The sequence below is a fragment of the Ammospiza caudacuta genome, chromosome 8 (assembly GCF_027887145.1).
Source record: "Ammospiza caudacuta isolate bAmmCau1 chromosome 8, bAmmCau1.pri, whole genome shotgun sequence".
Taxonomy (NCBI): Eukaryota; Metazoa; Chordata; class Aves; order Passeriformes; family Passerellidae; genus Ammospiza; species Ammospiza caudacuta.
In genome coordinates, this window is record NC_080600.1 from 27,333,094 (window position 1) to 27,349,239 (window position 16,146).

The following is a 16,146-nucleotide window of genomic DNA, read 5'->3' on the forward strand; positions in this document are numbered from 1 at the left end:
GAAGCAAACTTTCTAAAGATGATTTACCAATGAAAATTTTCAAATTTTTTACCTGTCTTTTATAGTATTTATGCTAAAATCACTTGCCACCCTCTATTTTGGGTATTTGGTGTCAAATTAGCCCATTAAAAAAAATCATTTTTTCTGCTCTTATGCCAAATTTGACTGTCGTTTTTTATTGGAACATCAAAAGCAGGCTTTTAATTCTCACAGTTTTGATGCCTAATGAAAAGTGAAAGTTAAACACAGCATGGCAGCATTATAAATGCATGGTAAATCCATAGCACCCTGACATCTTAGCCCTGCAGAGGATGTGAAGAAAAGCCATTGTAAACAAAAGATAATGCTACTAAATACAAAGCAAATTAATTAGATGGTCTGACAGATTCATAAACAAAGAAAAATGGAGGGAGAACATATGTACAACTATCTTCCAGCAAAGACATCACAATGGCCTGTCAGTAGTGCTGCCATATATTGAATTAATTTATGTATTCATTTTCAGACTTTGCTCTTGAACATCTGAAAATTGACACATTGATAAGATAGTATTGTCAAGGACTTGGACAAAGAAGGGAGTTTGAATCCTCAGCTGTACCACATAACCCACAGATCAGGGACTTGGGGCTCTGAATCACCTTTTTAACAATCAACAAACTGCTAAGGTTTTTTTCCAGCTCAACTGTCTAACACTAACCCCAAATTTAAACAAAGAGGCAACTTCCTTTTGTGCAGAAAGTGTCCAAGTTCCCACGTCTCATTTCAGCAGGAACAAACAAGTGTCCCTTCCAAAGCTCCTGGTCAATGCAGGAGAGAGCCAAATGTGCATTAGCACTTAAAGGATGCAAGCAGAACAATGCCACAAACTGATTTTTAAAAATCTCTGTCCAAAAAGTTCATACTTAGGATTTTTCAATGTAATTTAGATAGAAATCTGATATACTTTCACATAAGCTTCCTGAAAATTATTGAATCTCTATAGGTTATTATATTTTTTACAAACATATATAATTTCTATTATGTCTATTGGTACACTTATTTTAACTTAACACAGTAAAAGTGACCAAGATTTTTTTAACAGAGGTCAGAGCACTCTGAGACATTTCTACACAAGCAAATGAACAATACATTTGGCATTTTTTCATCTTGCAAAATAGGGACAAACAAAAGAAAAACTGTAAGAATGTCTTCCTACTTAAGAGAATCACTTAACCACTGAGTATATAAAATTAGTGTGTTTAATATGGACTTAGAAGCTATCCTGATGAGAATTTATTTTTGGGGGGAATTTAGAAAGAGCTAGGAAGTTTGCCAGAAGAAACTTAGGCAAAAGCAAGATGTTTCTGAAGTGAATTACTGCATCAGTTCCACTCACACACACATAAAGTTACCAAAATTGAGCTTATGATAATTTCACAGCTTGCCCTGAGGGTTCTTCTTGAAGCAACTAATGTCTATTTATTACATAAGATGTAGAGCAAAAAGCTTAATGGAATGCAAGCTGCCATCTTACATCCTGTGGAAATTAAGTACAGGATCATTATATCATTAACTTTCTCTAGTGTCTCCTGGATATTTGTTTAAAGTCATCAGCAAAAGCTGTATAAATCAACAGGAAAGTTGCCTTAAAAAGGGTGGACAATCATCCTATTTACATTTACTCTTGTGCATCTGTATGCATGATCACACACATCTTAGTAAATACTAATTTTTTCCTCACTCTTAGAGTGACACTTTGCCACAATTAAGGTTTCGATTTCATATCCTCATCAAATGAAATTATATGTTGCCTTTTAGGTCTAGAATCTTCCCCAGGGAAGCAACTAGATTTAGATTTCTTAAAACTTTATATGGCAATGATTGAAAAAAACCTTCTTCCTTGAAATCAAGTTAACCTTTATTATATATAAGCAGGCCCATCTTCCCAAATCAGCCATACAACTGCTCTTTGCCTTCTGTCCTGTGCCTCAGAGCACACAGATTCCTCTTGCAATCCTGACCTTCCCTGTGCTATGGCTGTTTCCTCGCTCCCTGTTTCCCAAGGTGATGGGGAGCTCATAGGGCTCTGAAACAGAGTGACAGCAGAAGGGACCAGGATTTTACTACAGCTGATTTCTGGAATAAGAGTTAACTGAAAAATATTTGCAAAATTTAGCTGCAAATTTCTTAACACAGATCTTTGTTTATGCAAATAAGGCAGGAGAAATAAGAAATTATCTTTCATTATGATGACCTATAACAATAATACACCTTGTAAGGTCTTCTGTAAAAGCAAGGGGAAAAAAAGTTATGCCAACACTTTACTCTAGAGCCATTCTGCAAACATTTCTCATTTGCATTATCCTGATTTTCCCAAAAGGGATTTTTTGAAAGAACAAGGTACAGCTTTTGTGACATCTCTCCAACAGTGTTATCTTGAAATGTTTGCCTCATTTTTCAAGCCCTCAAACTCACCTATAAAATCTGAAGCAGCAGTTGAGTCCTAGCTAATGCATACATTGTTGTAGACTTAGAAACTATTTAAGCAATCCACCACATTTTAAATAAATAGGTCCTGGCTAGTCAACAGAAGTCAAAAATAGTCCTACCACATTCCTGGCACTGATGGAGCCTGTCCACAGCTCAGAACAACCCTGTGCAAAGATGCTCAAGCTCAGTCTGACAAATTGCACAGGACACCTAAAGCTGCACTGGAAACAACACCCCATGCCAGCCACCCAGGACACCCAGCACAGCTTCCAACACCTCAGCGAGTCCCCTTGAATAGCTCTGCCCAGCCCTGAGTTGTGCAAGGTAGCCAGATTTCAAATTTGACCAGGTGTATTTGTGAATGCATAAGAGGAGCCACTCTCATGCAAAAAGGACCATTTTTACAGAGTAGTTTTCAGAGCAGAATCACTGTTAACCTGTGGGTACAAAGCACATGCAATACCAAACAGGCAGATGCTACTGAAGGCTCAAAATGCAAAATAAAGCATTACCATTTTTATCCATGGAATGGGGCTCAGACTGCTTCTTTCCAATATCAGCAAAGGATCTTACAATTGGGATCCTGTTGCTCAGCTTCTTCTGGTTCTGGTGGTGATGCTGTTTCAGCAATGCCTCATGCACTCTGTGACGAACATCCTCACTGAGCTGCCCAGAACCCACCTGCTGGTCCAGAATCATATCTGAAAATACATACACAAACATAATAAAAGAGGGGAAAGAGGAAACAATTTGTCTCTTAAATTGCAATAATAATAATGATTAGTATCCTATAGGATTACAAATGAAGTGCACCAGTTCCTTTAATGCAACAGAATTTAATGGAAGTTTTATCTATAAGTGTTTCACTTTCAGGGGGAGAGAGACAGAGGAAGGGCAGGGACAAAAAGATGTTATTTATATTTTAAAATCCTCAAAAAATTATGCTGTTCACAAATTAAGGTCACCTATGCAATGTCATTGAAGTCAGTTCCTAAGCACTCTTAGGTATAATATATTTAAATTCAGGGTTATGATGCGGATTAGATGTCTTTTTTTTTTTTCAAATAACCCCTATTCTATTTCCTACAAAGGACTGGCTGTGAGAAAACATTTTTTTTTATTCCCTTTGTACTTACCACAGGAGATCACAGTCTTTCTTTCTTGTAGCTATAATTACAATACCTCCAGTACAATGCAAAGAAAGTCCAGGTAAGACAACACAGAAAAATTGCTGCATTATTTATCAATACCAAATAGAATCTATTTCTACTGCCAGATGTACATGTTACTGCAAGAGGATAATTTCGAGCAGGTGAGAGTGAAACTGAACCCCCTGCTAAGAAATTGCAACCATTTTTGCAGTGGACCAGCAGAAAATAGTTTTTTATATTCATATTCAACACTATTTGCTTACAGATAAGTGCAACTCTACTTGTATGGTGTCATTCCTGGAGTAACAGTATATTTCAAATAAAATATTAAAATATATTAACTGCTGAGGATGATCTCAATATTTAAGATTATCCATTTAGGAGGGAAAATTACAGGAAAAAGAAAATCAAATCCCTATCCTCTTCCTTTCCTTAGGGTGCTCTGCTAGGCTTCTTAACAGCCACAAAAGCCACAGGGTTGGTGCCAGTGTGGTGACTAACCATTTTTATTTCCTGCCAGAAAGAAGAAAGTGGCTCACCTAGATTTTTTTGGGTTTTTACAATGACTTCCCTTTTACTGTAGCACTGCTGCCACATGTAATAAGGGAAGATGCATTCAGCTTTTGAAAGAGTGAAGATGTGCTTTCTTGCCTTGGTATTTCCCTCCAGCTGTCATTTTTTTAACACAGACATTAACAGTTGCAGAAGTCGCTGCAGGAGCTTAAATACAGTCAAATTTCTGACAGATTGCTGTATTTTGACCCTTTTTTTCCAAGCCCTATATAGATGTGAGCTGGAATAAGAAAGATTGTGTCCATCCACCCCTATTATTATGGGACTCCTTTTCAGTTTTTTCTCAAGCTTCTCAAAATATTTTTTAAAAGCCCAGGCCCCTGCAACATCAGTAACACCCTTAATTGAAAAGATTGTCTTGAAAACAAGAGCAGCATGGTTAAATTCCAACATTAAATGGTCAAAAGGAACATTTTAAACATTTAATTTTCAAAATAGACTGTAATCACTTAATCCTGTAAGTAGAAGAGCCTACATGGTCACATCAGTTGAAGCTGTACATATTTCCAAAGCCCTGGTCTTCACTTTTGTATCTAGAACAGGCAGCCCTTTCTTCACACTCCATATGAAAAAAGGAGAAAAGAATCTTTGTTTTAAAGAATTTTAGTCTTGAATGCCCTTTTAAATTCTGCACAGACCCCTTGTAGCCAGAGACACAGCTAACCATTCCATTTTTCAAGGATACTTCACTACCATATGAAGCTTTCAGAAGGATGTGGAACCTGTGGAATATCCAGCAGCACGGTATTACCCATTCTGTAAAATGGTCACACTGCAGTGTGACAGTGTGACAGTGTACTTGTTGACATCAAGTAAAAATAGGATTTTTCTTCAGTAAGGAATCTTGGTTGATACTGGAACCATGAAATATTATTCTCAAGCTGTTAAAGACTGATATTCTCCCTGACCTGGTCATTAAAGAATTCAAAGAAACTTGGGGTTTCATGTATTTCAAGAATGTTTTTTCCATTCATATTCAGTTAAAATATATCATCTGTATAAAATTAATTTTGTGAGTAAATGTGAGCAATGTGAGTACTTTAACAAGCTATTACAGTAACTGAACTATAACTCATCACCACCTGTGAACAATTTACCCAGGCTGTGAATTACAGCACTGGGGTGCAGACAATTTGTATCAGCTCAAATGCAGCGTGGCTCATGTGTGGCCCAGCAGAGGAAATTCCATCTGTGCCACCTCTAGAGCAGCAAGGATGCAAAAGCAGGCTGGCTGCTTCCACTCACTCTGGAGGTGTCTGTCACACTCTGCAGCTTTGTAGACACACACGTGGCCTGACCCACACGGAGCCCCCACAGGTCCAGGAAAATGGACAATAAGGAGGCCTCAAATGTGGTGACAGCTCACTCCCCACTGCACCCGGTTCACAGTGCTCATCACCTCATGTGCAATGAGCACAGAATGCTCAGATGAAACACAGAATAAATTTATAGAAAACATTCTGTATTTCTATCAAAATACCTGTGAAATCCTAAAAGAAATTACTGGGCTCATATTCTCCTGATGTAGGTTAGCACTGACAGTTTATAGCAGAAACTTAATTCAGTGTATACCAGTGGGGGTGCTGGTATTCAGACTTCCAAATTTTGTAACTACGCAGTTGTAGGACAAAATGAGAGATCAGTGACAAAATATAAAACACACAGGCTTTTGTGTGCATCGTGATTGCAGTGATAGCTGACTACAAAGCCTAATTTAAAAGCCAAAGTTTTTCTGGCTTGTGGTTGTTGCCCTGAAAGACAGGGAAGAAGAAACCAAGCAAACCCAATTCATCACTTTATGGAAGACAATCAGGTGGAACATGGTCCTTTATCTTCATGGGTCTCTAAACAGGAACACAAATATATCCTTCCCTAGTGAGTCAGGCAGAAGGAGCAATATAAACCCAGCAATTAGGGTTCCTGGGCTGCACTTGTGAACCAAGACCCATTTACATCATTTACAATGGTGATTATAAACAAGCTATCTAAGCTGGCAGATTTAGCAGCTCATACAACAGGGCAGAGCACTCCAATGCTTCAAGACACAGATTCTATTTCCAGCTTTACCTGAAATTATTTGGTTCAAATACTCAAGTCTGTAATACTTGAAAAGGAAAGAAAGAACAAAAAATGTCTGCTTTTTAAAATAACAGTGTGTAATTTTACTGAGGAACAAGAGCAAGTATTTCACAAAACCGTAAATTGCAGAGACGAGGCCAAAATTCCCAGCTTGCAGTTCAGAACTGCAGGCACAGTGAATGCCTCATAAAAAATAAATTTTGCAAGCAGAGATTGGCTTGTGCAATCTAAAAGGATTCCTACAGTTGTGGCTAACATGGGAAAACACAAAACAACCACACAAAAAGACAGTGCTACTTAGAAGTTGGAATATCTACAATTTACCCACAGCCAAAGGAACAAAACCTGACAGTTTCTCTGCAGAGGTTATTACCACATGCTAAGCTGAAAATAAAGCAAAGAAATGCAGGAACCTGGGTAAGTGAGAAGGTGAAAGCTGAACAAAAGACAGGTGTAGGGTCAAACAGAGAAGCAGATTACTCACAGGCAATCCCACGCTTTATTACAGTGTTTGTAATAAAAGTTAAATGTACCATAAAAGCACTGTCAGAAACATAACACAGTGTGAGTGCTGCAGATGAAACAAAAGGCTCCAGTGAAGTAAAATCTCAACTTGAGCCAGTTAAATTTGTGGTTATTATGGAGTAATATAGCTTAAAGCAAACAAAGGTAAAAGAAGACTTGTTCAGATTGAAAGCTTAACATGATATTACTGAAATCAATAAAATTGCACACTTGGGATGTAATGCCCTGAGTTGCTGAGCACAGAGTCTGGTGACCTCAATCACAAGATTAAGCTGTTACACAGATTGAAAATTCAATCATAGGGAACAGACAAAAGACTGCTTCGGAAAAAACAGATCTTGGGATTGGAAAGGAAGGGTAGATTTCAAACTTAATTTTAAAAAGAAACCATTATTACAATTAAACCATTTAAAATAAATGAGAATATTTCAAATATGTGCAAGTCGCCAAAGCTCCACTGTGAGGCCACAGTTTGTATTTGACAAGGTTTGACATTTGTTCACAGAACAGTCTGCACAACTGCAAGAATGTGCAAGTTCTGTGGCTCATGCTGTAAAGAAAGTATTGCCATTAAAGGCTGGACTGAATAGTTTTTGAACCAAACAACAGAAAATGGCATCATATGTTAAATAGAGGAACCTTTTGGGTTCATTCAGTGGTTATAATCAAAAAACCAGATGGTAATCTGAGAATCTACATGGTTTCAAAGGAACTAAACGAAAATATCAAAAGAGAACATTTTCATCTGCCAACTTGAACAACACAGTGAAGCTGCTCTCTAATGGTACCGCCAGATTCTGGCAAATACATCCTCAAGAGACAAGTTCCAAAATAAACTGTTTTGATTACATAGATTTTTCAGACTTCCTTTTAGCATATGTTCTATACAGAAATGATCGATAAAATATTACTACATAATGTTCAGAGGAATTCCTTGTGCATGGAGTGCTAACTTACTGATTCAGGAGTCACTGCAAAGACATATGAAAAAATAACATCACATATTAGAAACAGTAATAACTCCCCCAAAATATGTGCAATAGAAATTGCATTTTTAAACAGGATAAAGTTCAGCAGAGGAACTGAGCTCTTTGCAAGACAAGCAAAATCCATCTTACAAAAATTAAGAACAATTTCAGAAATTCAGGAACAAACATGCTGTTCTGATGTATGATGAAAGTGTTGGAAATTCATCTCAGAAGTCTCTATTATAATAAGATGCTGTCAGTGAATTCAGCATAGTAGGTATGAATAAGCTCTTTTGCAACAAGGAAAATTGTGTGCCTGTCCAAAGAAATATACAATATTGTAGATGAAGTAATTTTTAAATATGACAGCTGGAATGAAAAAGATCTAATAGAGAATGGACATGTTGGAATACAGGATGATTTTAAAATTCTCACCACATAAACAGTGCCAAAATATTTTTATGCAGAACTGTCATTGTTTCTAGAGATAAAATAAAAAATACATAGTTCTGGAAACCATGCAACCACTACAAAAGGTGGCTTTCATCTGTACCACACATTTTACCACAAGCCCATTAATGTCTTAAAATACAGACTTAAATAATAGAAATTCTCAAGGGCTAAGTGCTAAGAGTTTAATGCATTAGTGAGTAAGTGTTTATAGATTAAAAGCCTTGACTAAAACAAATAGGAATTCTTAGTCTCAATTTAGCAATAAAGTTTAAGTACATCTCTTTCAAGGATATGAAGACTGGCACTGCATTAATAGCAATGTAATTTGATATTGGAATATAGCCCAGATAGCAAGACATCACCAATAAATAAACAGCACACATTTCTTGCTAACAAAGGCAAGAAGAAAGTACATGTGCACAAATAATGTATTTGTTCTCAAAACATGATGCATTATAGCAATGCAGTAAAATTATCAAAAGATTGCATTAAAAAACCAAAACATTAAACTATGAATCAGAAGCACATGAATAAATTTAATTCAGGAGTACCCTTAAAGCCATAGGGCATAACCTGTTTTCACAAACTCTTCTAAAGGTGGCATACACAGTAACAGGGAACCAAAACCAAAAGTGATCACCAGGACTGCTGGACAAGCCTGGCATGAGGATGGCTGGCCAGGCAATTAGCAAGACCTGAATATTGAAAAAAAAATTGAAGCCAACAGGTGAGAGCAGCCATTTCTTCAAGTTCTAAAGCATCAGGACTGTCAGATACAAATGGAATACATAACAGTTCCTGGTGAAAACAGCATTTGCCTTCTATAGCACAAGATAAGGATTCTAACGGGGAATAGCAACTGACTGGAACAGACAACAAAGGATTTCCTGAGTGTGACATCACTTCCATGATGCAAAAACAACACACTGAGACATACCAGTCCTGCCTAATCTTCAGGTCCAGCAGTCACTTTCAAGTAAAAAGTGCTCCCTGCCATATTATTTGGAATTGTCATATTTCTAAGATAACCAGCACACAGGCCCTGCTGGTGTGCTTATCACCACTACTATCTGTCTTTCCTTCTTGCAGTGCTGCCTACTGACTCTAGGTAACATTGTCTAATCACTGGAGACCAGGAATTACACACATAGCAGTAAAGTAACAAATTCCAAAGGGACTTGATTGAAGAAAAGCTGAATAACATTGCTGCAAATAATATTAACAAAGAAAATAATAATAACAGAGAAAATATTTGCACAAATAATAACAACAGAGAAAAGCAACGAGAGCAGCAACTTTATTTCTGGAGAAAACACAAAAAAAATTAAATGTCTTCAAAGAAACCTGACAGAATGCAAGTAATTTACAGAATGATTCACTTGCCTGAAGCACCTGCTGCAAAGCTTTTTTAAAAAAGAATAGTTCGTTGCTTATTGAATCTGCAAAGGAGGAAAAACATAATCTTCTCTTGAAGACCAAGCACAACTCATGCAAACCTTATCATGTGTCAGGTCACCTTATCAGAAAGGGATGCCTACCACTTCAAGCAAATAAAACAACAAATAAAATGCACCCAAATCTGCCACAACAACAGACACTTTTTAAATAAAAATGGTACATTTCATTTAATGAAAATCATCCTAAAGCCTCTTCTCAGAATAGGTTTTCCTAATCAACAAACCAGGATAAGCCACAACTAGGGCTGACTTACAATAGCGTGAGGGTAACTCCCCAAATTCTCTGCTGAAGAACAACTTAAATCTGTGGTGAGTTCCAAGATTAGCATCACAAATGCTCAAATCCTTGGCCATATTAACTGAAAGCAAATCACTATAACTAAATTCTTAGAATATAAACAGTAATTAATTGGGGTCTCACTATATTGGAAAATCTACTGTATTTTTCAAAAACAGGGGGAAAAAGGATGCTCCCTGAAGTTGGGGATTTTTTGCATTCATCCTTACTTTTTTACCTACTAAAAGAAATAATTCTGGAAGGGCTTTCTTAGCTGACTATAGACTAAGTTGAGTGGTTTCTGGATTAAGAATGTAAAGCTCAAGATTGAAAAACCCAGTGCACTATTTAAGCAAAGAAATGATACAAGAATGTTAAGCAGCTGACCAAAATACTCCTTAATTATGTATAAATAAATAATAAAGCAACATACTGATAGACACCTTTGTTCTTTCAAATGGGCTGCTTTTTATTCTTCATGCTTATCTCTCATGATGACAAATTTTGAAGATCTAATTCAGACTATGAGTCATGGAAGAATCAGATCTTGGCACAGAGCAGGAACACAAGTTTCTGCAGATTTATATTAATAATATCTTGCATCAGTTTGACATAAACAATTTGGGAAAAGTAAATACAAAAAGCAGTTACCACAATCTGAACCAACTTTAATTCCACTGTTAAATACAGCCCACCAAACAATATCTCCCCTACAATTAAAATAAGTAAAATTAAATTTATATAGGACATTTATATATCATTCACAAAGCAGTTTTCTTGATAATCTTGAGTGTTAGAAAATGTTATTGCGTTGTTCTTTGTATATTTCCTAGACTAGTTACAGTCAGGAAAACACCAGGAAAGCAGGAAATGGCATTTAATCTCAATCTCACTTATACTTTTGGGAGAGAAGACTCATCCATTTGTTTTGTTTTGCTCAGAAGCTCCCACAAGCTCTAGAACTGCAGCTACCAAATTAACTTCTATTGGAAAAAATGCACTCAAGTTTATCTTAAGTTAATTGTACCTAAAATTTCTTTTAAAATCATACACTCTATCATTACTCCTGATTTCATTCTCAAGTCAGAGACATATCTGTTTTCATGTAATTTAATTGCAATAAATACTTCCCTATGTTTTGGGGTTTTTTAAGCTAGATTGCCTGTAATTAGCATAGCAGTAGATTAAGTTTGTGAAAGTTAGCACACGCCTCATTCACTTGAGGAGCATGGCAGGAGCAGAGAACATGCCAGCTCTAATTAAATCTAACCAAACTACCCTCTTTCTTCCGTTTTAATTCTCTTCTTTATTCAAAAATTGATTCTTAAAGCAACAGATTCCACATAAAAAATATAAATAGAATATTTATTAACTGTGCCAGATATGAGTTTCTTTTCTAGTAAATTGAGAAAAACACTTCCGATAATCAATTCTAAACTGAATTGATTATTATGCAACAACTTTCTTGGTAAGCATTTCATTTTTATTAAATAATTTTTATAACCAATAAATGAAACATTGACACATACCTGCAATTTCCTCTATGGAGTTAGCTCTCATGTCCAAAAGAACTGTGCCATTCAGGATGCAGCTCCTCAGCTCAAACAAGCTGTGAAGTGACAGTGTGGCAACGTAGGGCTTGCTCCACCTCTCTCCACCATCCTCTACATCTTCTTCAAACTTCAACCACCTATACAAACAATCAATTTTATAACTCCATTGTGCATAAGAAATGAAAAATTAATTATTTCTATGAATGCTGAAAGTACAGACAAAGACGTTAAGCATGTCTTTAGATTTCACTTTATTCTTCCCTTTTAGGAAATATGAGAAACTTCCATTGTCTACTTCTTTAATAATGCTGCATTATATCATTTTTGAGGTTAAGTTCTGACCACAGAGATGAAGAGATAAATATATTAAGCAATTATCTTTGTACTCTACAAGAACTTTGACTAATTCTTTGGCTTACAATGATATTTCTGTGATAGAATAACAAGTTGTGTGGAAAGGAGTCTAGAGAAACCTCAAAAACGTAAAAGGATATAAGAAACTGGCATGAAAGGATCTCAAGTCTTTTGTTACCATCCAGCCAGACGAACTTGCTTGAGACTGAATTCCCTACTGATAAATATTGCACTGAAAATGTTAAAAGAATATTAAACAAACAAACAAACATCTGAGAAGTCACACAGGGATGCTGCTGTGTGGGGCCCTGCAACCTGCCAGCCTAGCAAGGTTTGGACAGCTGCAGGCACAGCACATGCCTGTACTGCTTGACTCCACAGCTCTCAGCTCTTTTATATGGACATGGCAGCAGAGCAGCCAAGCAGAGCCTCACACCTGGACAGCTTCTTCACACATTTCCAGGCAGCAGGGAAATGTAAAGCCTTAACCTTTAAGGCTGAGGAATTTCCAGTTTTACTAAGCCTCACAGCCCAGCAAAGCAGCTATCACAGCTGTCCTCCTCTGTTCCTGGGCCACACATGATCTGCTCCTACTTGTAAAATACCCAAGTATACCCACATTTTAGACACTTTTCTCCTTTCAGTCCTTGTGTACCAAGTTCTTCCCCTTTTGCTGCCACCCTGCAAGCAGCCATCGCTTCACTGACCCACTCATCAGCAGCATACCTGCTCCCATCCTGAAGGAACTGTCCCAGCTGCCTTCAAATCAGCCTCTCATTATTTATAGAGACAATTTGCCTCAACTCCTTGGGTCCTTCAAAATCTCCAGTCTCCTATGTCTAGCCCTCTCCTCCTCTTTGTATCGAAATATTTTCCCTCCATTTCCTCTGTGAGGAAACCAGCCAGTTTCTGTACTTGGTCTTTGCCCATGAGAACTCTTTGCTCTTCATCAGACCTGTTCCCCTCTCCCTTTGCTGTATTCTGTTTTCTCTTCTCAGCCCATCCCCTTCACCTTTGCATTCCTCCAGAGAAGCAGCAAGGAGGACACAGCACAAAAATTTGCTTCCACAAAGCCAAACCATGAAATCGAATTTGCATATGCAAATGAGATTTTCCAAATAAATTTTCAAATCCATGTCCAAAGGGACATCAAACACAATTTAACACACTTCTCCCCATCAAATTCAAAGCTATACTATTAAAGGAAGGCCTACAACAACTCAGGGAAGAAGCGTGTGAGAAGAAAAACTAGTTCTTAAATTTTTTTTCATTTTGCACTTACACTTGAACTCCCTAAGAAGAGGCTGCTCCTATCTTATTAATGGCACTCTTGTTTCCAAGTTGAAAAATGTGCAATACCTATTTGTTCCTACAGCACCACGAATATGGTACATTTATTGTCTGGTTTAAACTATTGTGTACCAAGACTGCAAAATACCTACCTTTTTCTCTTCTCATACCTCCATTTCCGTGCATGTTTCTAATCTCTTTAGGAGATTTATAAGATCTTTATGCTTGAGTATTCTTAATTATTTCTGTTACTATGAATTATTAATAGTGTTATTACATATCTTATTATTTGTGCTTAGCTTGTTATATCTTTTATGCTGATTCAGAAAAAAGATTAAAACCCATGTTTCCTATAGTCTAAAAAAAATTATCCAAGCATTGAGTTTGACAAAATATCATCAGAAACCTCATACTGTCATTACCTTTTGTTCATTTAAATCAGTCTTCAACATTGCTTATCTGATTATGCTGCTACAGTCTGTCCTTGATATTTCCTAATTTAAATCTACTGACCAGCTGTAAATAGATTTTAAAAGAGCAATAAAAGACAAGCATGTTCTTAAAAATCTAAGACAGGTGACTGGACAGAGGCAGGCTTACTATCAGAGCTTGTAACATACCAGGGACACAGAGAAGTCTAAATCATGAAAACAGCTTTAATTAGAGTTTGTATTGTCAGACATTAAAGCTTACCCATTGGTGCATAAAAATCCATAGGAAACTATTGCTACTGCTCAAATAATTTTACTTGCCATTGTGATCCTCCGCATTTCTATGAACTAGAATACTATAATTGTATGGGTTGCACCCCATTTCCTACTGCTGCTGAAACTTAGGTGTTTAAACACATTATCATACATTGTTACTCAATGAGTCAACAAGCCAGGACATGGAATTAAATCATGTCCAGCTGAGAGCATTCTATGTTTGAAATAAATTTCTATTTTGATTTTAATAAGCATATCATAAGTTTGCTAATTTCATCAAAGGAACAACATTATACTATTTATCACCTTTTGTCTTTACAGAAATATGTCTGTTATGTCAGACAATCCTTATTTAACATATCAAATGAGAAAGAGTAGAAGCAAACATAAAACAACTCTAATCTTATGCAGAGCCTTTCAATTCTAAGTTTTCAGTAGTTTTAAAAATCATAATACCATTTGATCAATCCTCTGAATTCATGAGCAAGGCTCCATGACAGAAGTGGCTTTGAAATACAAACTCAGGCATAGATCCCAGTTTGCCCATTTTGTACTCCTTTTAGTTTCTCAAAGAGAAATTTAAATATATTTACTTTTGCAGTTTAACCCCTTAAATTGGTATGACTGACAGATAAAAGCCTTTCTTAGTTTCTTGGGCAACATCATTGGCCCCTATTGAGCTCATGTCACACGCATCCCCTGCGACTGGAACACATCTGGAGCTATCTCTGTTGTGTGTGATTGCATGGAAGAGCACTTTCATCCCTACAGCTTTCTTTTACTGCTACAGACTGGCACAGGTCTACTGATAACACAGTTTAGTTCCTCAGACAGAATGCTTGCTAGAAAAAGCATGCCAACAAGAGTTTCAGCAAGGCATGTTACTATAGAAAAAATACAACTCAGGCTAGGGTGGGTGCACACACCTTATGTACATGTCCTAGCTTCTAACACCAGCTTCATCACTTTCTCAGGCATCAATAAAAGAGTGCACATGCTTCATTTTAGACACAGTTACTGCATTTTCTGCACAATATGAAGTGGGTGACTGCATTTACCTGTTTAGTAGTGTGGTATGTCTGCAGCAGAGAGATGGAGAATGTACTCACAACAGTTAATGGTTTTAATGTAATATTTCAATCTGTATCTATTTCCACATGAGCTTGTGCCTGCCCACACTGATTTGAAAACCAACCAAAGAATACAAGCATGTCAGGAACTAAGCAGCAGTGAGAAACTTATGTTTCTTGTGACCCACTTTCTTTGGAAGAAAGTTTTGATCCAGGGAAAATGCACTACACTTCCTAACTTTCCCTAATCCATCTATTTTCTAGTCACTATTAACAATTTACTTTCTAAACTATAAACATGAGTTTATTTTCCTAACTGTGCATTGAAATTTAAGCTTAAGCACTTTCCTCTTCGTTCTAAGTTTCTTCCTATTTTCTTCCTTACAATATAATTTCTTCTTCTCCATAAAGATAGTGATATTCTCCAGATATGTTTGGTTGATACTAGCAGATAAATGAGTCTCAAAAGTCTGGGTAAAACTTGCTACAAAGCAGGCACCACTTTCCACCCATGACACATGAACTGCCTTCCCAACAGCTGCAACTTGCAGCCACACTATTTGGTGTATAAAATAAATCCAACTGTTACACTTCAGCACGTTTCTCCACAAACTTACCAGATTTTTTTTTCCAGACTAGAAACTATGCATCATCTCCATAGAGAATGCACAACTGTACAGCTGGGCCACATACAAAAACTACTGTAAGAATGACTATTGATTTTAAAAGGTATGTGTTTCTTCTGGCTTGAAATCAATTGATGGAGAAAAAAAATTATCCCTATATCAACATAACCAAGCAATTCATTCCATTCTGCTCACCAACTAATTCCATGGATGGGACAGTCTAAATCAGATCCTGGAACAGAAAAGTCCAGTGCACTTTCAATCAGACTGAAAATACCAAGATACAGATGTGCTTCATCAGGGCCAGCCCAACACTTCAGTCCAGGTGCACCAAGTGCAGAGCTTGGTGAAATGAATGCATACCCACTTAGGGCTATCACTCCCATTAAATGTAATTAATCTCTACCTGAAACTACATCCAAAGCCAAACAGTAAGATTTACAAATATTTCCATGGGACATTTTGCACACAGATGAAAAACATACAATAAGCCTGGAACAGCAACAAATTCAGGTTGTATCTTCTCCATACCATGCTTTTAGTCAAATCGGTAATTCTGAAGTCCTGAATTAACCACAGGTATTTAAAGTGACC

The 16,146-nt window shown here is 36.8% G+C and overlaps 1 protein-coding gene across 5 annotated transcripts in view; it reads right to left on the reverse strand.

The window, feature by feature from the left end:
- The window catches only part of SLC4A10 (solute carrier family 4 member 10), a 146,884-nt gene that overhangs the window by 52,061 nt on the left and 78,677 nt on the right, over nucleotides 1–16,146 (reverse strand). For all 5 annotated transcript variants that reach the window (XM_058809717.1, XM_058809716.1, XM_058809715.1 and 2 more), the window contains exons 5-6: nucleotides 11,482–11,642; nucleotides 2,982–3,170 (exon numbers count right to left, since the gene is read on the reverse strand). In XM_058809717.1, the coding sequence (XP_058665700.1) occupies nucleotides 2,982–3,170; nucleotides 11,482–11,642 (350 nt within the window). The remainder of the gene's footprint in view (nucleotides 1–2,981; nucleotides 3,171–11,481; nucleotides 11,643–16,146) is intronic.